This window comes from Diadema antillarum, unplaced genomic scaffold (genome assembly GCF_040938485.1).
Source record: "Diadema antillarum isolate AM-2024a unplaced genomic scaffold, OU_Dant_1.0 seq00000136_RagTag, whole genome shotgun sequence".
Classification (NCBI taxonomy): domain Eukaryota; kingdom Metazoa; phylum Echinodermata; class Echinoidea; order Diadematoida; family Diadematidae; genus Diadema; species Diadema antillarum.
In genome coordinates, this window is record NW_027271213.1 from 2,109,736 (window position 1) to 2,135,777 (window position 26,042).

At 37.6% G+C, this 26,042-nt stretch overlaps 1 protein-coding gene across 1 annotated transcript in view; it reads right to left on the reverse strand.

Annotated features, from left to right (window-relative positions):
* Positions 1 to 1,398: 1,398 nt before the first annotated feature.
* The window catches only part of LOC139727618 (uncharacterized), a 116,059-nt gene continuing 91,415 nt past the window's right edge, over positions 1,399 to 26,042 (reverse strand). The window contains exons 10-18 of the mRNA XM_071638601.1: positions 24,820 to 25,109; positions 23,061 to 23,126; positions 20,981 to 21,058; positions 18,794 to 18,983; positions 18,078 to 18,180; positions 16,862 to 16,977; positions 7,991 to 8,128; positions 6,807 to 6,884; positions 1,399 to 4,266 (exon numbers count right to left, since the gene is read on the reverse strand). Of these exons, the coding sequence (XP_071494702.1) occupies positions 4,150 to 4,266; positions 6,807 to 6,884; positions 7,991 to 8,128; positions 16,862 to 16,977; positions 18,078 to 18,180; positions 18,794 to 18,983; positions 20,981 to 21,058; positions 23,061 to 23,126; positions 24,820 to 25,109 (1,176 nt within the window). The 3' untranslated portion in view covers positions 1,399 to 4,149. The remainder of the gene's footprint in view (positions 4,267 to 6,806; positions 6,885 to 7,990; positions 8,129 to 16,861; positions 16,978 to 18,077; positions 18,181 to 18,793; positions 18,984 to 20,980; positions 21,059 to 23,060; positions 23,127 to 24,819; positions 25,110 to 26,042) is intronic.

The window sequence follows — 26,042 nt, forward strand, 5'->3', positions numbered from 1 at the left end:
TATAGTCAAACCTGTCTATAGCGGCCACCAAATGGAGACAAAAAGAGTGACCATTATAGACAGGTGGTTGCTGATGAAGGCAGGTTTGACTGTACTTGTACATGATAATCCAACACCAATCAAGGACTTCTTTGTTTTTTCAAGCTGAAATCCAGGTTCCTTACATGACAGGTTACATGTACTTATGACACATGCACATCTCTCTAAAAAATTACTTTTATCCTGACAAACTGCTACTGTATGTTTTCTCCACAACAGTTTATAACATTCATTTCATTCAAGGTGCACATTCAAGACAACCATTCAGCTTTGGCAAAACGACTTTTCAATGTGCCATCTGTGATTTGACAAGTCTAGGAAAAATCATTTAAGAAAACTAAAAGGGATGGTCTTATTTTGGCTGAGATGGGATTGTGTGTTTCCAACTTTTTCATGAAATAAGAAGAAACCTCTTATGAAACATAAAGAGCATACAATTAATTCAAAGTGTATTTGATGAAAGTTGGTTTTAAAATAGCCGAGATGTCCAAGAACAAAGAGGTTCTAATACAAGGTGGGACCCACCTTTTATTAGGACCACTGTGTTTTACCTTGTGTTTTGATACCTCAGTCATTTCAAAACCAATTTTCATCGAAACAACTGTTGATTCCTCTTAGAATTGTATGCTCTTTCAGATTTCATACATGATTTCTAATTATTGCGCAAAAAAGTTAACCTCTCAATTCTATGTCGCAAGCAAAACTGTACTATCCTTTGACTTCAGTCTGCACTGCAATTCTCCACTACTTGCTCACAGTGCATGGACGTGGATATACACTCTTGAGCCATGTCTGTTCCTTACTTTTTTTTTGTCAAAGTTTAATATTAATTGGGAAATTCAATTCATGGAACACAAGTACATACTTGACATCCTACATTAGCCATCTGGTGAAGTATACAAACAGAGAGAAACAATTCTTTCTCCCTGCTTTATGCAGAACAATCATCGCAGCCAGATCATTAACATCCACCACAGGGCTTCTATATAGTATTAACAAGGATGGTTGACTATACTTGCATCGCAATAATCATTCAGTCGGTAAAATATGATCTATTTTCTATACATTCCTCTTAATAACTTTGGAATAATATGGGCTCACACGCAATATATTTCTCGGTGTACTTCGGCGACCAAAGAGAGATTTTTTTGTAGAGATATTTGTTGCAACTCGCGTAAAACATATTTCACTCCAATTTCACTTCAAGTAATTGCACCTCTCCTACGGTGATATTATTAATTGTGATAATTCTCTATCACTATATACTTCAACAGGAGAGAAGGAGGTAGAGGAGATTGTGTACTAGGAGGAGTGCACTGTACAATTTTAGATAAATTAATAACTATCCCCTGTCGTATGATGAGATATAATAATTGGTATATAGATTCTGGTGCATATGGAAATGTAATGCGGAGAGTAATTCATGATCAATTTCATCCAATGTGTGATGGGTTCGAGGAAACACACTTTCTATGTCGCAATGAAACAGAGATGCCAAATTGACTTTCATAGCATTTTCAAACTTTCCAATACTCCAAACTGACTGTGATGTATCAAGCATTGTTTTTGGAAAAAGAAAAAGACCACCGCAGGCTTCTCATGCACACAGAAACTGTCATAAATTAGTTTCAAATGTACTGCAAACTTCAAATATTTTTGCGAGCTTAATTTTCCCCACTGAGGGCTCAAAAACATGAATTATTCCTACTTGCGGGTTCTTAAATTTGTGGTGCACCATTGCTTCCATACTGGTATGTCTTAATCCAATTCACAGAGAAGAATTTGATTCGACGTTTCCCTGCATGAAAATTGATGGGCTGCCAATCCATTTGAGTGTACGGCCTCTGCACAGAACATACTGCAAACACACATGCACTCGACGTACTACTAATAGTACTAGGGCACACACACACACACACACACACACACACACACTCGTACCAGGGAGGCATTACTGAGGAGGTGCACGATTCATCCCGTTCAAAATGTGCAGAGAAAACCGTGAAGATATTTTTGTGGGTTACAGAATTGGCGCCAACCAAAATTAGCACGAAATTATACGCAAAAATTAATGTACTGCAAACATTTCCACATTTACATCGAGTCCATTCTTCTCGAAAATTCTTTTTGATGTTTATCAAATCATAATCAACTGAAATTGGGAAATGACTTTGTTTTAGCTATGCAAGAGAATGCAGAGATTTGTAACGGTTGTCTTTGGCCATTAAGCAGTGTCATAGGTAGAATAAGCTTCATTGGGGCTGTGGTAACAAATATATCTCACTTTGGCTAACAGTATCCAACCGCTGATGTACAAAATGTAACACAACATTAAATTATGCTTATAGTGAATCCGACCATACACTGATATAGATAATCTTATTAGCACAGAGCAACTGTAATACGATTGTATGTTGTGACAATTTAGAAAAGATAACAGGGAAATGATAAGGATTATGTAAATCAAAATAATGACTCTTAGAATACTAAATGCATAGCTAATTTACCGTGAATATTTTGACACCCACTCTTTTGGAACACAGTTCCATCACACAATAACGGTTTGGCAGAGTGAAACGAAACAAGGTTGATATGACAATAGGACTGCCAGCTCACAGGCAAAGCTTCTAGAATTTCTCTTGCAGATTCAGCCCCTCAGCTGTAGATCACCCTTCCACTTCTCACTTTGAGTCGACGGGACATGAGGTCATCTTTCTCCAGTTCATCAAGCACGTAGCCACTTGTCACAAAGAGTCAATGCATACTATGGTGAGACAAGGAAAAGCTGCCCTGCTCTGTTCGTCAGGTGACAAGATGGTGGACCAGAGACTCATCACAGATAGTCGATGCATACTTTGGTGAGACAAAATGAAGCTGCCTTGCTCTGTTCATCAGGTAACAAGATGGCGGACAAGAGACCTGTCACAGGGAGTCGACGTGTACTTTGCTAAGACAGGATGACGCTGCCTGGCTCTGTTCATCAGGTAACAAGATGGCGGACAAAAGACCTGTCACAGGGAGTAGATCATGCATACTTTGGTGAGACGAATCGAAGCTGCCCTGCTCTGTTCGTCAGGTCACAAGATGGCGGACAAGAGACTTGTCACAGAGAGTTGATGCATACTTATGGTGAGACAAGATAAAGCTGCCCTGCTCTGTTCCGTCAGGTAACAAGATGGTAGACAAGAGGCTTGTCCACAAGAGGACCACTATGCTTTGGGTTGGTGATGCTTTCAAAGTCACACCTTTGTCCTAAAAATTCTTTGCTTTTTCGAGACACACCTGGAAATCACATGCATCCAGTAGTCTCTTTCCTAGTTCTGACCTGTCAGACAGGAGCACCTGTAGAAAAGAGAGAGAGGCATGAAGGACAAGGTTTTTCACTGAGGAGAGCTTCTCATTCTACAGCTCTTGGCTAGACAAATCCTTGCAACACAGCTGTGCACCGAACGCTAAGTGGACTTTTCGAGGCTGAGGAGTCTGTGGCCCACACACACGCGGCAACGTGGCCACTCTCAGTGGACCACTTGGAGCACACAAAGGCTTGGTGGAATCCCGACAGGAACTTGAACAAGGAGAAACAAAGGCACTCCATTTGGAGTTATTGCTCAGGTGGTCCAACACAGAGTCAGGTGGTCCAACACAAGAATCAGGTGGTCCAACACAAGTATCAGGTGGTCCAACACAGAATCAGGTGGTCCCATTTGAAGTCATGTGGTTCCACCGGAGAGTAAAGACAGTTTTGATTTCCAGTGAGATGGAACGATCACGCCACTGGGTGGTCCAACGAGAAGCGAGATGAAACCACTGAGTCCATAGGGTTCAAGCAAGAGAGCTGTCCGCCCCCAAGGTACACATTATGAGAAACCACATGACAGAATGGCTGCCCTACCACAAGGTCTGGTGGTGGGTCAACATGGACGCTGGCAATGTCCACCATGGGAACTTTATAGAGGTGGTGCCCATTAATCAGTCAGGTGGTTTCATCAAGTGGTCACATGATCTCTACCAACTGTCAGGTGGTTCCTCCACAAGGCAGGCAGGCAGGCAGTCGCAGTGTTCCATCATCCCGGTCATCTCTGTCCGCTGATTGCACTAGGTGTCCTGGGTTCATACCGCCCACTGCTTGGTCTGGACGGCGGTATGCGAGAGAAGCGCCTTGACCGTGGCAGCCACCTTCGGAAGACCCTTTCCTTCTAGTACGTCCGATGGCGTACACATTTTCTCCTTGGGGTTACAGAAAGAGATACAGATAAAAAGGTCAAAGGTAGGAGCCACCAATAGCAAACTCACCTATTCTTACCTTACAGAAAAAACGAAATCTTCATCAATATGACATTTGATCCAAGACCAAATTGTTGTTTGCCTTTTAGGAGTGTTATTATTGTCTTTTTTTTTAATCTCAGAGGAATAACAGTAGGTATTATGATGTCACAGAGCAGTTGCATGCCCACTTAGACAAGCAAATAGAGAGGTAGATGTGTAGATAAGTAGTTGATAATCAGAATATTTTGGTAGGGCGACATATTTCTTGTCAATCCTCTCTTTGACAGTGAGCTTCAATAAGGATTACCTCTTTCATTGCATCCTGCATTTTTGTTCTTTTACTTTGTGTCACTGCATGTGAAACAAGAAGGCTCTTTTAATTTCAACAAACACAAGTCCTTTTTTGTACTTTAGAGGGGAACAAGGTAGTTGCTTTGTTAGAATAGATTTGTTGAACAGGGGAGAGGGAATGGCTATACTGCAAGGTAGGAAGCAAACCAACCATCTCTTAAAGCACATTATATAATATCTTGTGGGGGATATGATACAATAAACAATTATTATGTGCAATTAGCAGCAGCAACAAATTTAACAAGGTACCACACAGAACAGAACTGAACAAAGCCACCAAATACTTCATGCACCAATACACAGGTCAAAGGTCAAATGAAAGGGCAGGGTCATGCAGTGTGCAGAAAAAAAATGCTCAAAAAATATAAAAGATCATGCTGCTTTATCACAAACATCATCACTTCTGATTTCTTGCAATGAACTGTACACATGTAAAACATGCAAAGCATCAGCTCTTCTTCTTTGCAATTCCACAGCTCAGATGGACATGGTCTGTTTTGCAACATAGCCCTTTTGTCAGTCCTACAAAAGATTATTAACCCATTGAGGACGAGTTCAGAGTATAATAGGGCAAGCATCTATGGGAAATGCGTGTTGTAGCAAAATCAAACGGTCCTCAACGGGTTAAGATCACAATGAGCTTAATACGCATGTGTGGTCAGTATACCGGGAGTAATTGATTTTATCAACTCCAATTAACTAACATCTTTATAGGCACATTGACAGAATATGTAGTAATTAACGTACAACAAAACAAAGAGTGTGAATGATCTCATATTGTACAGCTGAAATACTACTAGCTTGCAAGAGACCTGCTGTAGGTTTCTTCATAAAGTTCTCATCTACAGTGTACTACGGGGATTAAACTTAGAGAGAGGCGCAGGACCATTCTACGGCAGGTAACAAAAAGGAGCTGCAAACAAGACTACATATTGAGACACAGGAAACACAAAACAAAACCAACGACAACAAAAATCCCAGTACATTAGCAACACCGTGAGATTTATGATACTACAGTCACCCCCGTGAACATTGAATACAGAACATGTTGAATCGATAAAGACGGAATTACTTTTTCACACACATTATAGACTACAAAAGAATCTCAGGATGCATTCGAGCACTCTCCTAAAACATGCCATACTGTACCATACCGAGTTAAAAATGGACCACTTCCCGATATCCTAAAAAAGCATACCAGAACTGTAACACAAGTTGGCATGCGAAGAATGTGCATTATAACACACACTATGTCATAATTTCAACAGTTGATTCCTTTTGTTTGGAACACCTGTACGTAGTGTAAGCACGTTGGGTGTTTGACCCTGTTGCTACAAAAGTGTGACCCCTCTGACTAGTGTCCCAAAATAACTCATAGGGCATTCTTTCTCAACAGAGTGCTTGAATGCTCCCAATCTGGCATGGTATGGAACAGTACGCATTAGTTTGGATCGGTTCAGTTCACTTTTGAGTGCTCGAATGCAGCCTCGAACTATGGTGTATGCCACTAAAGACCATTACACAGGTTCAGTGAATGCACACCATCTACACGAATGGAAAGTAACATTGATTCCAGGTTATTAATCTGTCATAAATGACAGCACAAATTTGATCACATCTAATAGAGGAGCTGTGTGTATGTGTGTGTACGTAGCAATTGTCACGGCTGCGACAAGTGAGGACAGAACTTACGAATACAACAACACGCCATAGAGGGCACAGTGGTATTAAATCATGCATTGTACAAACATAAATAGGACAAAAGACTTTGAGACACAGAGTTAACAGATAGAGACAAAAGAGAGAGGGAGTGGGGCATATTTATAAGACACGTAAGACGAATCCAACCTGGCAGAAAATCCACCATTATTGCGGTATCCAAAGCATGAACACATGTGCAGAATGCAAATGTATATTGCATCTGGCATGAACCAGTCGCAATATATATCATGCATTCACATTTGAGCGTGCGCCACAGGGGACTCTGCAGTAATTGTAAATTTGCCGCAAGGTCGGATTGCTCTATAGCAGAGAAACAACGAGAAGCAGCCGCTTAAAATCAAAGCTCTCTTGGATTATCCACAGCTAGGAGACACAAGTACAGTGTATGTGGAAGGCCAAGGTTATCCTATAATGGGTTTGGTACTTACAGCCGGCACGCCTGCGTTTACACACACTTTAAGGAAACTGTCCACATTTCTCCTGCTCTTGGCTGCACTAAGCTTTGGCTGTTGGGGTATGAAAGGGGACAGAGATTCTGTTAATCCATCATGATGATGTACTCTTCGCATTCAATTCCAAACCACATTCACATTGATTTTCATAAATTGCATACAATCAGACAAACAGGGTGGTAGAAATCTCGTTTTATACAGACATCAAATGGCAAAGTTGCAGAATTTTAAAATTTTTGTATGATTTCACCGAATATTAATAATTTAATTGTTTGCTACAACATTTGCATGTTACCTGATGTGATGATATCACGAACACACAACTTTACCATTGGTTTGCACACAAAAATATCAGCAAAACCACGCTTTCCAATCTCTTTATTTCATATACAGAAACCTTTCCCTAAAAGTGTAATTGTGACATGTTATTGCAACACAACAAACATTTGATGCAAAGGATGAACATTTGCCTTTTTGATTTCTTGATAAAAATGGAATTTTTTGCGTACATCAGTTGGAGATGTATGAGGATGTAACATTCTAATTCATTTTATCACCTTATGTGGTTGATACTGATATCACTACTCTTAGAAAATTAGTAAAATTTGGAAATTCTGTAAGTTTCAAATTTGATAAAACTCTACCACCATTCTGTTATTTGATATCACATGCATGGAGACATTTTGTTCATCATTTTGTTTTAAACACTGAATGAAATAATAGCACTAAAAAACATCTTCATCACCATCATCATCATCATAATTGTCATCATTTTCATCATCATCATCTTCATCTTCATCATCTTCATCATCATAACTGTCATCATCATCATCATCTTTATCTTCATCATCTTCATCATCATTATTGTCATCTTCACCATCATCATCATCACAATCATCATAATTGTCATCTTCATCAACATAATCATCTTCATCTTCATCATCACCATCTTCATCCTCATCATCTTCATCATCATCATTATCTCCATCATCATCATCATTATCCTCATCGCCATCATCATCATCATCTTCATCATCATCATCTTCAACATCATCATCATCATCATCTTAATCTTCGTTATCATCTTTATTGTTTTTTAACATCATCATCATCTTTTCCATTTTTTTCTTTCATCATCTTCATCATCATCATCATCTTACCGCTGCTGCAGATGGGATATGGATGCTGGAGATAGCGTGGGGTTTTATGTTATTTGATAGGTGACATAGAACCACTCCATCCATTAGTGCTTCTGCCAGATCTTCCGGTAATGAGACCTTCAGCCTTGACTCTATGCTCTGCAGGATAAGTGCGACAAAGAAGGCAGCAAATGCCAGTTTAAGTGTTAAGAGCTAGCTTTCACACAAACACACTATTAAAGACATGGTATAGTTGTGGTTGAGATGGGAAATTTGGGTTTTTAACTTTTTGCGAGATAATTAGAAACCACTTGTATGAAATATTAAAGAGCATACATTTCTAAGAGGAATTAAATGTTTGATAAAAATTGGTTTTGAAATGACGGAGATATAAAAGAACAAATGGAAAATCAAAAAAGTCAAAAGAAAACAAATCAAAGAGCAACTAATAAAATGTGGGACCCAACTTTTATTATGACCACTTTGTTTTACTTTGTTTTTTGATATCTCAGCCATTTCAAAACCAATTTACATCAAATAAACTTTTAATTCTTCTCAGAATTGTATGCTCTTTAATATTTCATACATGTGGTTTCTAATTATCTCGCAAAAAGTTAAAAAACCTGAATCCCCATCTCAACCATAACTTACCATCCCCTTAAATCTACACAGCTGGATATACCACGGTTCTGAGCATTTGTTTCTTGGGTAGACAAAGTTGACTACTTCAGCATAACATATAACGTATCAAATAACGGCAAACAGTCAATGACACAGAAAACTCACTGAACAGAAAACTGACAGTTGAACAAGCACATACTTTCATTACAATTTCATGTCGATTGTTCATTTCTAGAACTCTACATCAGCTGAAATGAACGGATAGGTATCAATCCTACATAACAGTGTCTAGCTGCGTATTGAACAAATATCTGCTCTCCATTTCTCTGCTTTTCCCTTGATTTGTTACAAAGAGTCTGCAGTACAACACAAATTGGCTTGAAAAAGACATGCTTTTAATACAACATTTTACTTTTCACTGTGGTGCTACACAAGTAGACTGTGACAGTCTTTGTTGTGATTTATGCCTATCCCTGACGCTCAAATCAAAGCTGAGTGAATATTTATTGGTTGATTGCACTTTAGAATTGTCCCTAAATTGTGAGTCTGAATGATGGAAGCTACTTTCAAAAGAAAGAAATTTACAACAAAGCTTACCGTGAATGGATCTGTAGGTGCATTTTAAGTGTGTCACTTTAGAATTGCCCGTACACTTTTATTCTGAACACACAAATTTCCTAGTTTGAGTTGTGTGTAGGTGTGCAAATGTTGTGGCAAGAGTGGATATAAAGAAAAATGTACATGTGTTTGCAATCAGTGCATAACTGTCAAACCTGTTTACTAGAGTACAAACCTGTAATTAAACCATGACCATACAAATACAGTGTAGCTCATATCCTATGACTTAACAGACATGGGGGAATCCATGTACCTGAATGTACATCACATGGCTTTGAGCACTTCCTAACTATTGCTCACACTATACAGAAATACCATTGGCACAGGAAAAAAAAATGCTTAAGACTACACCTGTATGTGGGACTAAAGATATTTAACCTTGATAGCCACTTATAGACATATAGAGCAGAACTAGCTCAGTTTAATTACAGAACGCAGAAACCATCATTGAAAGGAAGATGGTGAACCACTGGTCAGACACAGACAATTAATCCAACACATTTTGGACTCATTGGGGAAGTGGGAAGACCTCCATAATCAAATCCACTAGACCTATGCCTTTTCAACTCACAATCCCTCACCAGTGCATTTCCATCAACACCACAATTTGCACACAGTGCATGCAGGGTAGAGTCTCGAACAACTAAAAACTTGACAGTGAAACAAAACATCCCACAACCCAGGACTCTCAAACATCACAATGTTTGTTTAATATTGGCACATCTGATTTCAAACAAAGCGTCTAGGTACCCAGGGCTGCCAACATTCTTACATCAAAAAGGATTAGGATTAGGGCCAGGGGAAGGGTTCGGGGTAATTGCCCAGGGGGTAATTGCCCTAGATCCCTCCACAGAGCCACCACTGAGAAGCTTGTGTGTTGCATATTGCATCTTTAGTAGGTGATCATGATTCCCAAGTCTAGGAAATTATTGACTAATTCAGTCAGGAAATGAAAAAAAAAAAATGTCAATTTTCAATTTCCAATTTTCAATTTTTCAGGGAACCTCTTGTCGAACCACGGAGACAAGGCAGCTCAAAGCACCAGTGAACACCAAAGGAAATGAAACCCAAATTCTGATATATGTGGATTGAATGAATGCTGCAACATTAGTAGAACACATCTGCGAGGTTTGAGGAACACTGGACAATTTGATCAAATGTTATGAATTTTTAAGTTTAGGTGCCACCATCATTGAATGAGAAGACTGCAGCATTTTGTGACATCACGTATGGAATACAATATGAACAAAATATAGAGAAGAATATTCAATATATTTCACTTTTCTACTACAATGAAAAAGCACTTGACTTTCCTCTTTCATTTAAAGAAGGGGAAATAATATTACCCTTAATAATACATCAGTAACAAGTCAAGGGAATATGCACTTTTTATCAAGAATCAAATTTTGTGGAATTCTGTTTATATTTTCTTTATTTTGTCTTCCATGTGTGAAGTCACAAACTGTAGCAGTCTTCTCATCCAGGGGTGCAGAGTTACTTTAAAAATTCATTACTTTTCAACGGATTGTCCCATTTTCATCAAATTTTCTGATGTATTCTACTACTAGTAATTGCTACATTCATTTAATGCACATACATTTTGGGGTTTAATTTCCATTTAGGAAGACAATCAAGAATCTAGTCTCAAATACACACCACACATCATGCAATTGCTTGGACTACTCTAACAGTTAGGCACACATACTTCAAAGGAACAACTAACAGTGTCCACAATGTTATTGACCATAGAAAATGAAGCATGCCTCGTTTGAAAATGTCAAAACTGTCACAAATTTCATTGTAAGAAAGAGAGATTGAGGACTGGGCTATCAGAACAGCCAGTCTGACATTTTGAATCATATTTGGTATTACAAGAAAAGCAGGTCCTTACAGGCATCCGCATACACTCAGATTACCCAGCTACCCTTCACTAAGAGCTTGGTTTGTTTTTGTATCATAATATATTTGCGTGTTTTAACTTTGAAAACAGTACAAAATACAGTAGAAAATAACAAATCACTGTGCATCCCATAGCCTTATCATTCATATCACATAATCAGGCTTATTCCATTTGAAATTCACACCATATCCTACCATGTCCCCCCCCCCCCCATAAACTATGGGCCGCTTAACTGACATAATTTTAATGCAGAAAAGAACCAAGAATTGGTCTATGGGGGGGGGGGGGGGGGGGCTTGACCTTTGATCCCTGACCTCAGGTTCATCAAAATAGAGGTTTTCTCCTATAAATTGCTCTATTAACACAATGTACAGGCACACCATGTTCCCTCAAATCCTCTCCATTCCTGTTTGGGTCATTTAGTTAAAACATGACTAAATATTCAAATTTCAAACTTCTGTTTTCCCTTCAGCCTTCAACAACAGACAAATAAACAAGCAATGGATTTTATACAATATTGGCATTGTAGAACATGTATCCACAGACTGATGTAGTTCTTTAGTGAGTAGTGTTTGCATTGAAGAGTGAACATATGTTGCATAGTACAATATATCATATCATACAAAAACAAAAAACTAAATTTATATTTTGAAGTGATCACAAAGTAAAATCCTAGTTCAACCAGTCAAACAAGTAAAGCTGAGCTACATTCTTGAACTCAGTGACAAATTCCATGTACCTGGACTTTTATGTGCATACATAGAGAGAAATAAAATAATGTGGAAACTATAAGAGATTTTTAAAAAAAAATAATAAAAAAGAGAAAATTCATAACAGGCATTTTATTCTAAACTACATGAAAAGTTGCATGGAGTCCTTACTTGCATTATACGCTCTACCCAGGTGTTGTAAATGAAGGATATTGTCATTTAATTGAATCATTCCAAAATAAAATATACAAGTAATGGCCCTCGCTAATATGCACTGGATGTATCTTGATCTGGCTTGAATATTGTTTGAATGGGAAAATATATGAGCTGATGTGATTATAATTCAATATTTAAATCAGAGAAATCTAAAGTCTCCTCTGGTACATGCAGTAGCTACAAATGCATGGAATGATATAGATAAAGCATCCATAAAGTAGCCATTATAAACCATAACGCTGCGAGAACAAAAGTTCTTCATACAACAGGGCAACATTTAGCCAAAGTTATTGTGTACTCTCAAGCCAAACTGGAATGTCAACATATAATACCATTTTTTAGCAAAGTCTTTGGTCTGCAAATCATATTTGAAGATGAAGAAAATAACGTATATTGAAAGCAGCTCCTTATTGTTCCCTACACCTTCCAACAATATTCAAATTCAATAAATAATCCTCCCTATCACATCTAACTGTAAAAACTGAAACTGTGGTGGCGCTTTTTAATTGCAATAACAACGCATCGACAACGCTGTGAGGGTGCACAGCCTTAGCTCTATTTGATTGTAAAGGAAAAACATGGACCATTTCTCTATCTCAAAATTACCATAGTTTTGAGGATTTTCTAAGCACTTGTTATGTGTTGGGGAAAAGTAATATCAAGTTCAAAGCTCTGAAAATGCATTTCTATTGTGAAGTGACAATGTTTTTAGTCATGGTGAGAAGGGGAAAAATTAGACGAAATAACCACATATACCCTCTGCCTGTGCATGCTGCACAATAACTTCACATTCCAGAAGTGCACAAGTGAAGACAGAAAGTGTGATCCCGCTTGCCCTCTGCAGGTTTTGTGTGGGTGAGTAAGATCAACTGCCGAACTAAAACGACTGTTCGCAAATTTTCTGATGAAAAGTCAGTCCAAAACCGTGATGATATACGATGAAACTGAAGATATTTTTCTGCGCGCAAAAAAAAAAAAGTGGTGTCGAGACACAAAATGGCTACGAAGTCACTGACTGCGCATGCGCAAACAGGCTCTCATATATTCTCGACCGAGAATTGCGTGATAAAATTATGTGGAACTATCACGGCAATACTGATGCATGATTCTCAAGAATTAACTTCACAACACTGCATAAAATATGGTTTGCTCAAGTTTCTAGAAATGATTTTTTTTACATTTGCATATTAGCCTATCATGGTCAGCTTCAGCGTAGAATCATGACGTAGTGGCACTATCGTTGTCTTTATGCATCAGATTTTTTGAGAGACAGGTCTGACACTTCATAGGGTTGTTTTGAAGGGTTTTCAGTTTGAATAGATGCTATCTCTTTTGAAAATGCATCTTTTAACAGTTACAGCAATTATGACATTTGGTACTGTTGCTATCGTATGTATATTCTATTACAGTCTTTCCTTTTCTTGAGCACATGGGGACATACACGTACGTGTATACTGTACATGTAAACTGTGTTACAACGTATGTCTAATGTGCTATGTAATTATTATCATTACAGGGCTGTAAAGATATCAATGGTTAACATATGGCTGATATGCATTACTAGAGGTTTACGATATAATTTAAGTTCAAAGTTCACGGTTACAACTTATCTAATCATTCACCCTTCATTCTAAGATTTAAAGTTTGTCTCAGTAACCTAACATGCTTTGCTCAAAGATTGGCAAGCACACTGGAGGGCTGAAAACAGACTGTCAACGGATAAAGATTACCTAATCCCCCTAATCCAGATTGTGTCGCCATGGCCTTCCTGTTGGACTGAGGCACAGTTCTTCACTATTAAAAGTGGGCTTGCTAACTTTACAACTGGATCAAACTTGGACGGACCACTGACTGCTGATGAAGAAGCTCTAAAATATAGACAAAGTGAATGGGCACACAGAAGGTTCACCCCTTGTTCTTACTGTGCATTCAGTTTCTGGTTAGTGTATAACAATTCCTGCAGCTGACTTGTCAAAGTGGTTGAACTCTTGCACAAGAACAAAGATACCAGTCTGAACCTCTCCCAATTATCATCGTTTGGTGTTATTTGTTTTGTTTTACTTCTTCTTTTTTTCCAGGAGGCATAAATCACTTTCTTTTAAGTGGCCTGAAAAGTAGACTATTCAATGACCTTTGACATATATCTCAACCATTTCAAATCTTATGTAAGACAATTTTTAAAGTGGACCTGTTGGAGCACAGGATGAACTCGACTAACACACGTTTTATTCTACGGATGCAGTGCTGCACTCTGAACAATGTGAAATTCATCACAGGTGACAATCAACAGAGAACAAACTCAAAATAAAAGTTGGCATGACCATGCAGACACCTGCATTAAAACGAAACAAAAAAGCCAAACGTCACAGCTCAATCTAATTCCTACATGACTGAAAAAATACTCCAATTTGTTCCTTTCCAAACCAGAGAGGCAAAAAACTGTAGAAGTCAAGTATATTTCATAGTATCTACGTAACATGAAAAACATACTTTGTTTAATTTAGGCTCAGTTCTGGGAGAAAATACGAAAGAAATATTCCCAAAGTGAATTCCTCTTAAAGCATTGAGAACTCATTGCAGTCCTGCAAAATGATTTTTGTGCTTGGATAGCTAATATTCCAAATTTTGAAAATATATGTCACAAAAGTAAACTATGAGGTAATATGAATACAAAATCAAACTGCAAATCAATGTTGCCAAAACATTCCACACATACAGGTGGTGACCAGCAGGTGAAGAACATTCAGAATACTAATGAAGGTCTCACAGCCACTCCAAAATAACATTTCAAAGCCCAAGGAAAGAATATTTTGTATAATCTCAATGACAAATGTCATCATCTGATGCACATTGCATTGCTTTGAGTTTTATCAGTAACAACTGCATGGTACTATCATTGCAGTTGTGTATTGTATTATTTCTTTAGTTTTCAAAGCATCTTGAAACAAGCACATGTTTTGTTTTGTTTTGTTTTGTTTTGTTTTTTGCCTCTCTGGCTTAGGGACAGGCATGGCATCGCAAGGTACAACACAGGAAAAAAAAAAATCAGAAGACTGGTAACACATTTCACTCACCTTCTGCATATCCACCACATTATTGTATTCACTGAGAGTGTGAATGGAACTCATCCACGGCTGTGCACACTGAGACAGTGCGGTGAAATATAAATGCCATTGACAATTAAGATACAACCATACGGTTTATCTCCCAAACAAAGAAACAAACACGACAAACAAAAACCAAAACACCAGTACTCAAGTGCTGAAACACAGTAAGGTGCCGGACACAGTATTAGCTTCTATTTGTTACAAACACTATCCCTTTTTTTTTTTCTTCTTAATTTTTGTGAGACAGTTGGGGAAGGTTATACACACTTATTCTGGAATACACCACAGAAAGAGCAATAATGGAGCTGTTTGTTTTGTTTTTTTTTCTCCTTCAACACACACACATTAATCGCAGGCTTTAATCAACGAACAAAACGATCACAACAAAACGCAACTCGAGAAACACGTCATGTCTTTCCCCTTCACTTTAACAGGCAACCAAGTGATGTTACTTTGGCTGAAATGTGTCAAGCAATACGCTTTCTTTTCCGATTTTATAAGCAGTACGGAAGCGAGATTTGCATTACATTATCGAATGCCATAATTGAAATAAGCTGAAAGAACTGAGTTCCTACAATTTGTATGACATGATTAGAATGTCATAAAGAAAAGAAAAAAAATATGTAAATGAAGCAAAACTTATAATGATAAATGAGTAGAACTTTCGCTATTTCATTGCAAGAAGTTTGTTCATCTGGGAAACAAAAGTATAGCGTAAAATTAACTGCCATTTTGATTTTCTAGCAATGCCCAAATTCAACATGATGGCTGATAAGAGCAAGATTGTGAGCCAAGTGAATTATCATTATCTAAATTTTCCTGTTCATTTCCAGTCATTGAAGACTGTAGCAAACAGCAGTAAAATACTATCATAGTTTACCAGGGACTTAGTGGACTTCATATGATGTCCCCATTGATTAAATTTCAGTGCTTCTATTACTTCACACTCACAAAAGGACTACAAAAAAAAAAGCCTGGATAATCTAGCAAAAAAAAAAACTTTGTGCATGCTTTTGCGTATTATAAAGTTTGTGCCACATTACTTTATTTCTAGATCCTTAACAATTGAGCAGATAGGTAAAAAATTTATCTACACGTACAGTATACTGTAAAATTTGAGAAACACAAGAATTTGTTGAAATTTTCCAAAATTTTGTTTAATATTTATCTATAGATTACTTGTAATGAATTTGTTTGAGAGAAGGACTGTTATATCCACATAGTTGGCATTTTCAAATTTTGCTCACCTTTCCTAGCGTACTTGTACGCACTTTAGATCTTCCAAACTAGATCCCATCAAAATTTGGCTATAAGATGTCAAATACCAGAATATCACCATTAAAACAAAACTACTTTTGATATGCATAAAATCCCACATTTCCAACCTTCTCTTCCCATTCTTGGTTTCATTTCTACACCAGCAAAAACCTTCCTCCGAAATGAGCAGTGTTGAACACATGTCAAATGCTCAAATATTACACCAAAAATAACATACTGTTCAAATTTTCTGCACGACCAAACTTTCTCCCACTTTTCAAAGCTAGCTTTTCATTCACATTCACAGCACAATATCAGAAAATGAAAAGTGTCAAACTTTGGCTGAGTACATTATGTGGCCAAAAGTCAAAGTGAGCATTCACTCACACATGTGTACACACACACACACACACATTTGAAAAAAAATCTCAAATTGTTCTGCGCTTCCAATGCCCCCTCTCACCTTCCGTAGTTGCTCGATTCTCTCCAGCTCTTCCGCCCACTTAGTTCTCTCTCTCTTGGCGGTGAAGTTTGTCTGTAGGCCCTCACCGACCCCTTTGCCCCCTCCTATATTGAAGGCTGGAAAAAAAAAAAGCAAAAGACATTTCTGATACCATGGGGTTACACGTCCATCCGGATTCATCTTACTCGCCTCGCTTTAAAAAAAAAAATTGTCACTAACAATTTGACACAAAACACTTATGCTTAACAAGAGGGATGATGACTCACAATTTTCTGATCATACCAGACATGGACACGACCAAGAAAAAACAAAACAAAACAAAAGAAAACTTGACATGCTGTGTGAGTCTCTTGATATTTGACTTTACAATTTCATCTTTAAAAAAAAATAAATAAATAAAGGAAAAATCCAGGTAAAAATTTAGGGAGAGATTAAGAGATTTTCAAATACTCTGTTCTCATTCTGCAAAAGCACAGATGTTAACCGATTAGTGAAATTTGCATCGATTTGAACATTAGTCCAGATTTGTATCTTGTAATTAAAGAAACTGTCATCTATACTAACGACAATGTTAATACAGAAAATCCTTATTTGCATCTCCTTTTTTACTACTTTAAAAAGTTATTATTTTACAAAGTTCAGAGAAATTACCCAGTTAAATCAATTACAAACACAAAGTGTCTCAAAAACAGCAATCTGCAATACCAAAGGAAAGTTGATGGGTATGCTACATGTAAGTTGTGAAGTTATTTATCTCAGCATGAACAATATGAATTATCATATCACTTTGTGAAACTCTCATAAATGTTATGTAATTCAACCTGCTTGTATATTAACAAGCTCCCTTGAATGTAAAAGAATGCTCTTTTACTGCAACGTAACAAAATCGTTCAGGTGCTGCTCATGACATTGCTCGTTATGACTATGTGTCTCATTATGTTGCTCTCCTCATTTGACCTTTATCTGCTCACACACAGAATGTAATTTCACTTTGGCTTGTCATCATTAAAGGAGACCTTTGGATGATTTTCAGACTTTTACATTTGAACAAATATAAATTGGTTATGCTGGGTACAGAGTTTCAGAATCTATAGTGATTGGGATGATGAATAAGGACCACAATAAATTCCACAAATCTGAACTTGTCAATTAATGTACTACATGATATGAAATTATGACAATCGTCTGGAATGCCCCTTTAATCACTGATTCTTACCTGATCTAGGTTTTATACTGCTAAAAGCTGACCCGGGTGAGTTTTTGGAATTGTTTGATGCGGTGTCTTCTTTCTTCCCCGTCGGTGACATGGACGTCCGGGTCTGCAAAGGCATCGAAGAGGTAAATGTTGAAAATAGATGAAAAAAAAAATCACTTTGTTGATAGGGAGGGAAGAGATGCTTACATCATATCACAAAAATTAAAGATAATCTATATTCATTATGTTCCCACAAAGCATAGTAAATCTGTATACAAGGTATTCACTTTGAAGCCTATCTCTTTTCACTTGACATTTCACATTGCCCAATTAATTTCCATCATCTCTATTCTATCCTACTTTGATCAAATGTTCACTGTTGTGCTTGCAAAATTTTAGTCTTTCTTTTCAGACTACTCCATATGCAACATAATAGCGAGTCTATTTTCTTTGCCACTCATGAATCCCTGACAATTTTACAGAAGGATAAATTCTCAGTCATGGAGAACAGCCATGACCAAAAGAAATGTACATGTATGTGTGCACGTGGCATTCATTTTGAGATCAGAGTTTAGTAAATTTGCACTTCGTTAAATTTGCGAATAGTACCCGACTCACAAAATTTGTGAAAACGAAAACCTAGCAAAATATATGCCAAATAAAGTAATTTTTATAGTGGTCTGGAATTCCCCTTTAACTGAAAAGATGATGATTTATGGTCAATGGGTCAGCAGTACCTTGTAGAAGTTGAGTACTGCGTCCCTCTGGGCCTGCTTTGTCCGATTCTTCTCCTCCAGTTCCGTCCTCTTGGTCACCTGGGCCTTGTGCCTCTCGGGCGAGATCTGACCACCCCCGACCAGGCCAGCATCCGAGTCTGATGCTCTCTTGACCTTTCCGTTGGACATCGGCAGTGAGTGGTTGATGTTGCTATAGAGAAGAGGAAAGAATGATAGGATAAAATTGAATCTCTAACAGATATTTATTGGAAAATAGAGACAATGAACGCTGGTACCAACAGCATAACTGCGAGGAAGGATTATCAATCTTTTTATATTTTCACAGCATAAATGTTACAAATCAAGTTCTCAAACACCTTAACCTCACACTGTATTTACAGAATACAACACTATGCTTTAGTATATGTCATAACACCTAATTGTACCTAATATACCAAATATCACATTATATCATTTCATATTCTATTCTATTCTATTCTATTATATCATATTATATATTATATTTTATTATATTATATTTTATCTTATCTTATCTTATTATATCATATTATATATTATATCATATCATATCATATCATATCATATCATATTATATTATATTATATCATATCATATCATATCATATCATATTGTATTATATCATATTATATTGAATTATATTATATTATATTACATTATATTATATTATATTCCATTACATGTGATATCATATTGTGCTAAATCAGGAAAAATTAATCATTATCCCACATTTCATTTTATCACATACTTAGACATATTGTAAAACCTACTTTCATGGACATTTTAATATTAAGCTTCTCAACAACAAGAATATTCTGCCAGGTGTTAATACAAAACATGTTGCTTTTTACAAAGTGCTATGATTTATGTTAATCAGAAGAGAGTGCAAAAGAGTAGCGCACAAACTTGGTCAATGTTAGTAATATAACACAAACAAATCCACAGCAAAACACACGATGCTGTAGTTCAAACTCCCTCGGGGTTACCATGCCAACCAAAACAGTAACACCTACAAGTGCATTAGGATGCATGCCTGCTAGATATTGCCCCGAGTCTATGGCTTAATAGATTTGAGCAGAATTGCCAGTGGACATTCAAATCTAAGAAATTATCTGTATTCAATGACTTAAAATAATTGATTAAGTATTACACTTTTCATTACAACGCACAGGTTTAATAGGCATCAAGAGCAATGCAACTTTACACATTGGGTAATTTAATGTTGGTGCTAGAGCTAATGTTAGTACTACGTATCTCAACAATAGCACTGGGGATAACACCGACCTTGAAATCAGTTCGTTTTAGTAGGTTGACCTCAAAATTCTGATGTATTTTTTGGGGTGTTGGGATCGATAATTGTGATCAGTACCACTTGCATTTAATTTGACTGTCAGTGTTTATTAGAGCTTGATTCAAGGCAGTTGTTTGGGAGATAGCACTACCACCTGCACTAGCACTGAACTTGAAATCACCAAATGAAGGTATACATAGGTTTGATAATACAACAATGTTTGTGTTGTTATCTGTATTGTATGGGTATGATTCTTGCATTGTTACAACATCAATAATTCTCTGTGAAATTCATAACTTTGGTAGCTGGGCCTCTGGAAGCTTTGATATCTAAAACACATTACAACTTATCAAACAGAATGAAATAGGGCTACATAAACCATTAAATCATTAATGCAATATGATATACACTGTACATGCCATAAATACAATGTAGTTATGATCTTGTTATGCATGTGCTATTAAACCAGTGATGTTGTTTATAAAATCATAGAACTGATGCTGTTACGCGTGAGCTGTTAAATCATTGCTTTTGTTATACTGCTGCTTTTGAATCAATGACATTGCTATACAGCTGCTTCTGAATTATAAATGCTGTTAATATACAGGTGTCATAATATTACTGATGATGTTATACAGGTGTTGCGATATTACTGATGATATACAAGTGCTGTTAGTCATTGATGTCGTTAAATAAAGGGCCATTATATCGTTGGTGTTATAGTACAAGTGCAATCAAGATATTGATGTTATTATTAAACGTGTTCCGTTGAGTCATGGACACTGTTACCCAGGTGTCATTAAGTGGATGATGTCGCTGTAGAAGGGTCATTAAACATCACAGACGTTGTTAGGGAGGAGTTGAATGGTCCATCTTACCCATACTTATCTCCCGTCGACGCCCTCTTGCTGTCTGCCGAACCTCCGACCGTTGCCCGCCGCGGAACCTTCTTATCACTAAAAGGTGGAGAAACAAAGGCTGGATCATTTCCTAACCACACCCTATTATGTATTTCCCCACAGAACATCACCATATAAAATTGGATAACATCAATGATGATGTCTACGTAGTTCTAATAATGAGTCTTCCACCGGGGGAACTGATCAGTTACAAATTCTGCTCGTGAAGCTCTAAGTGTAGGTGTAAAGTGAGCACAAAGGTGTGAAAATGTTTCACCTTTATCTCACTATAATATACCAGTTGTTTGTGACATCATGGCAATAATGGATGTACATGGGGACCACTACTACTGCTAGATCTCTACAAAAGATTCCTCTCAATAGCTACCACGAGGAAAATAGCAGGATGAAGTATAAAAGGAGGATGGGGGGGGGGGGGAAGGGGAAAGTGGGGAGGGACTTAAGCCAGAAATATGACAGCTATGCCACATAATGCATCAATCAATGTTGGTTTCATATGAATAACGCTAAGGCCACTGCACCAACTAAAGGATATCATCTATCATGAAATGATGCCCGCTTTTGAAATATACACGTGTATATGATCTGTAATCAAAATGAGGAAATGGCCAGTAAATTATCAAGAGAAGAACCAAAGGCAATGTGTGTGTGCTAACCATGTAGTCCTGAGCCTGGACACTTTCAAAATTATCAAAGGAATAAAAGTGGACTAGAAGTAAAGCATGTAATATCTTAAGACTGAACATTAAGGTTTGTGCTCTATCTATAACTGATAATCGAGAGGGGGGGGGGGGGATTACCGGGTTTCTGATGCTCTCACTCAACATGTGTTCAATTTTCTTTTGATGTCAAACCATGGACAGTACACTAACATGAGAGCATTCAGAGTTCTGAGTTCAGTGCTTCACACTGTACTTTTCCAGAAGGTGTGAGAGAAACAAAACCAGCATTCTAATGCTGCCCAGTCACCGTAAACTGTCACCATTTGTGGAAAAAAATCACCCACTAATTTGCGGAACAACACAAAACGTTTCAAAAGAGATGTAGTAGATAGAAATGAAAGAGTGGTAGTGTAACGCTGACCTCACTCCTACTGTTCACTGCAAATTTGCTAGAGAAAAAGAGAGAGTAGAAAAATTTTACTGAAATCATGCTTAGAAAGCAATCCGGATCCCTCTCTATACAGACATTGTAGCTTTCATGTGTTTTGAGGTGAGTACACCATGTGACCCATTAGCATGATTATTCGGTTAAGTCCCAAACGGTAAAGCAAAGAAAAAAAATTGCCACAAGAGATTTTTTGGGGAAAATATGAATTTTGATATTTGTTTGAAAAAACAACAACAAAATAAATAAATCTCTGTGGGATTTCTTTGTCTTTTTTAAAGGTAAAAAAAATATGGACATCACTGAAAAAGTACAACTGCAAAAGTAAGAAAGTCAATAATAGGGAGACCAAACGGGCTCTCAATGAGAGAGGTTACATATAAAATGCATCTCCACTTTTATGTAATTCACATAAAGCTACAAGAAGTAGTATTGCCCAGTATATCAACTGGCTGATAGTGGACTCTCATTTCAGGAATCTCCACGAGATATAGCTAACTGTGTTTCCTGTGACACAGACCTACATTTGTATTTTATCCACAAACATTTCTGAATCCTATACAAAGCCTTCTGAGACATTTGCTCAGCTTACAACCAGAGACTTGTCCAAGGCTTGCCCAACAGAGCAACACCAATTCCACAACAGAAAAGGAGATTTACCTAAGTAGTGATTTGTAAGCGGCAAGAACAGGTGACCACTAGCTTGGACGAGGTCTCCAGGGAAAAAAAGGATTTTAATACTTTATAGGTATAATACACACACGTGTCCCTTTTTATCACGATAGGTTGATAAATGTGACTACCCAGAGATGGGGACTGAGTTCCCCTATAACCCGCTGCTCACTTCAACACGACACACTTGTACACTTGATGTAACTGTTTGACACTTCCTCGCACGACGAGGATCCACAGTATTTCCGTGACTACTTACACATACAGAGACTTGGGTCTCCCAATGCTCGTCGACGTCGAACTGGCCGATGACAAGGTTCTTCTACTACATGAATACGATGTCGAGTAAGAGGATGATGGGGGGATATAGAGTGTGGATGATGACGAAGACGACGTCCGTAAATAACCCGCATCAAAAGCATCCAAGCATCGAAGCATGCAGGTAAGAGTAATTCAGAGGCAAACTAAATGCAAGCATAGTTCAACTTAAAACGCATAAATAAAGGGCAATCAAAAATAAAACAACGCCTCATCCAGTCACGACAAGCCCGCAACTGCCACCTACAATCAAAACCGGACTGACTGAAAAGATGACTGAATTGATTTTTTGGCTCATAAATATATGTATATCTTTATTATCAAATGTGGCAAAAAAAGCCCCTATTCTTTGGAAAATCAGTAGAAGATTGCAAGGACGTAAATACAGAGTGTATCCATAGAAGCCAAACAAACAACTGAAGGCGTTAGAATCATGAAATAGCAATGATGAAGACATGCATCTATATCCTTTGTGCATTGCAAACTCAAAGATGAAATGTGATAGAGTATACCCTGTCACCATACAGATGGTGTCAATTTTGGTGATCGAAAACTAGGCATATAGTAAATGTGCACAATTGCAATTTGTGTCCATATCTAATTGCTAAACATGAATTTATGAAGTTGTATGTTATACCTGACCGCTATGGGATTTAGAAATACACTGTATTTATGAATGAACATTTACAGCCTAAACAACAGATGGAATTTATAAAATGTCATGAATATTCACCATCCACAAGATGGAGACACACACTACAAGTAACTGTTATTGTGGATGTCGGTAAGAGAGGGGCATGTGTGCTAATTCAGATGTTCATGTTTATAATCTATAGTAAATGATGGTCCTAAAGTTGCAGTCGATATTCTCAACTCTATTGATAAGGATTCAATACGAGTATGGCAAAATACACCTTCCAATTAACCTTTGGATTGAGATGATAATTATGTTAATCACAGATATACTCAGCAAATGATGGCAATGACCTTTTAGTCTTTTACTCCAGTCAGCAACATATGAACAATGTCAATAGTATATCAGACAGTTGAAGCAAAACGTTTAAATAGCAATACTCACTAATACTAGTAGGTCCCTAAACATGATTTGGCAAATTATTACATAACGGGGAAAGTTTTGCTTTTATGCGATTACTGTTATGACTGTAGGGTATGCTCAAGGCCTTTCAACAACAGCTAAAATTCACTAAAATCCGCTTAACTTATTTCTTAAGCTTAAAATATAGGATAACATTGCTGTGCATTTGATTCAATCGTATTGCTGCAGAACCAGCTGTATCATCTACAGGAAAAAATAAAAGTGTTATAGCACTGACTGGTAATATTTGTAGGTAAGGATTTAGAAAGAGAAATTGTTTCTTTTACTCACAATTTTGGGTATGATTTATGAGATCATGATCTACACTAGTGTACACATGAACAATGTACATGTCATTCCTACTTTACGGACCTGCTAATCACTTCCATTCTACTGCCAAGTTTGTAAACTGACGGTAACAATGGAGCAACTCAAGTCTGCAGGCAGATTGGCGAGCACAACTCAACAAGACCTGGATCTTCCAGAAGACATGGCTTGCCATTATGCACGGGTTAGTAGTAATTCATAAACTAAAGCATGCAGTTTCCTGCCCTGGATGAGGGATCGGTATCCCTCTGGACAGGCCGTTGCCATGCCAACTCACCTGTTGCCATTTGTGGTTGCCCCCGACGACCCATTGGCCAGCTTGGGCCCACCTATCCGCCTCTCGTCGACGCCACCGCTGCCGCCGATGATGACGGTGGGTTTCTGTATCCGGCTCTCGCTGCTCAGCCTCCGCACCCCGCCGGTTTCCTTAGCGACGGGCGAGTGTACGTCGTTGCCGGGATGCACGGGATCCTCCTTTTTCTTCTGCTCCTCCACCTCCATCCTTAGTCGTTCCTCTCTCGCTTGCCTCTTCTTCTCCTCATACATCGCCTTCTGCCTCTCCAGCTCCTATATAATATGCATGAATGTGAAGTGTCCAATGACATGCAAACAATCAGAGTGTAAGCCAGTAAGCCAGAATGACAAATAGTTACAAAAAAAAAAATGGAATTGTCACATCTTTGGACAGGTCAAAGATGTATAGATATTATAAAGAAGTCAGCACATAATTGAAATTACGTTGAGCATAGACCGCATTGATTTGAACAGCCCTTCATAGGTTACTGTAGTTATCAATGGAAGTAATATCTAATCCCCAAATAACTAGCTTCTAAAATTGAAAATGGGCCTTCAGCATCAAGATGCAATTTTTCATTGCAATGCTTAACGCTGGCACCAGTCCAAAGGTCCCAGACTAGTAAAAATCACATTTGAACCAGTAAAAAAACAAAAACAAAACAAACAATAACATTGTCTGGGCCGGTTAAAAAAAGACCAGGACCAGTACATTCTTTATTGCAACTGATTGACAAATTGCCCTACATTGACGTTAATAAGCACCAAGTTTATCAGTGTTCATCAACTCGACACAAGAATTTTATGATTTTGAAGGACTAGTAATTTTAGTTTCAAACCAGTACAAAATGGAAAACTGGATATCTACTGATCTGACAGGGATAGGCTGGACCAGTAGAAAACGGTTAGTGGGCAGCCCTTTCTATTTTGTGCTAGCAATCTATTACCTTTCTTATTTCTTTTGAAGACATACAATTTGTACTAATCATGTGTTTAAAAAAATCCATGTTAAATCTCAAATCTTTGTAGAGGCTTTAAACCCAATGTTTTGAATTCACAAAGATAGTTTGAATAAAATCCCCAGTTTCAATTTTAAATAAGCATACCTTGCACACATCCAAATAAGCCTGCAATCATTATTGGATGTGCACTGGCATATACAATGTACAATGTTTCATGCACATTTAGAACAATAAAATTTGCATA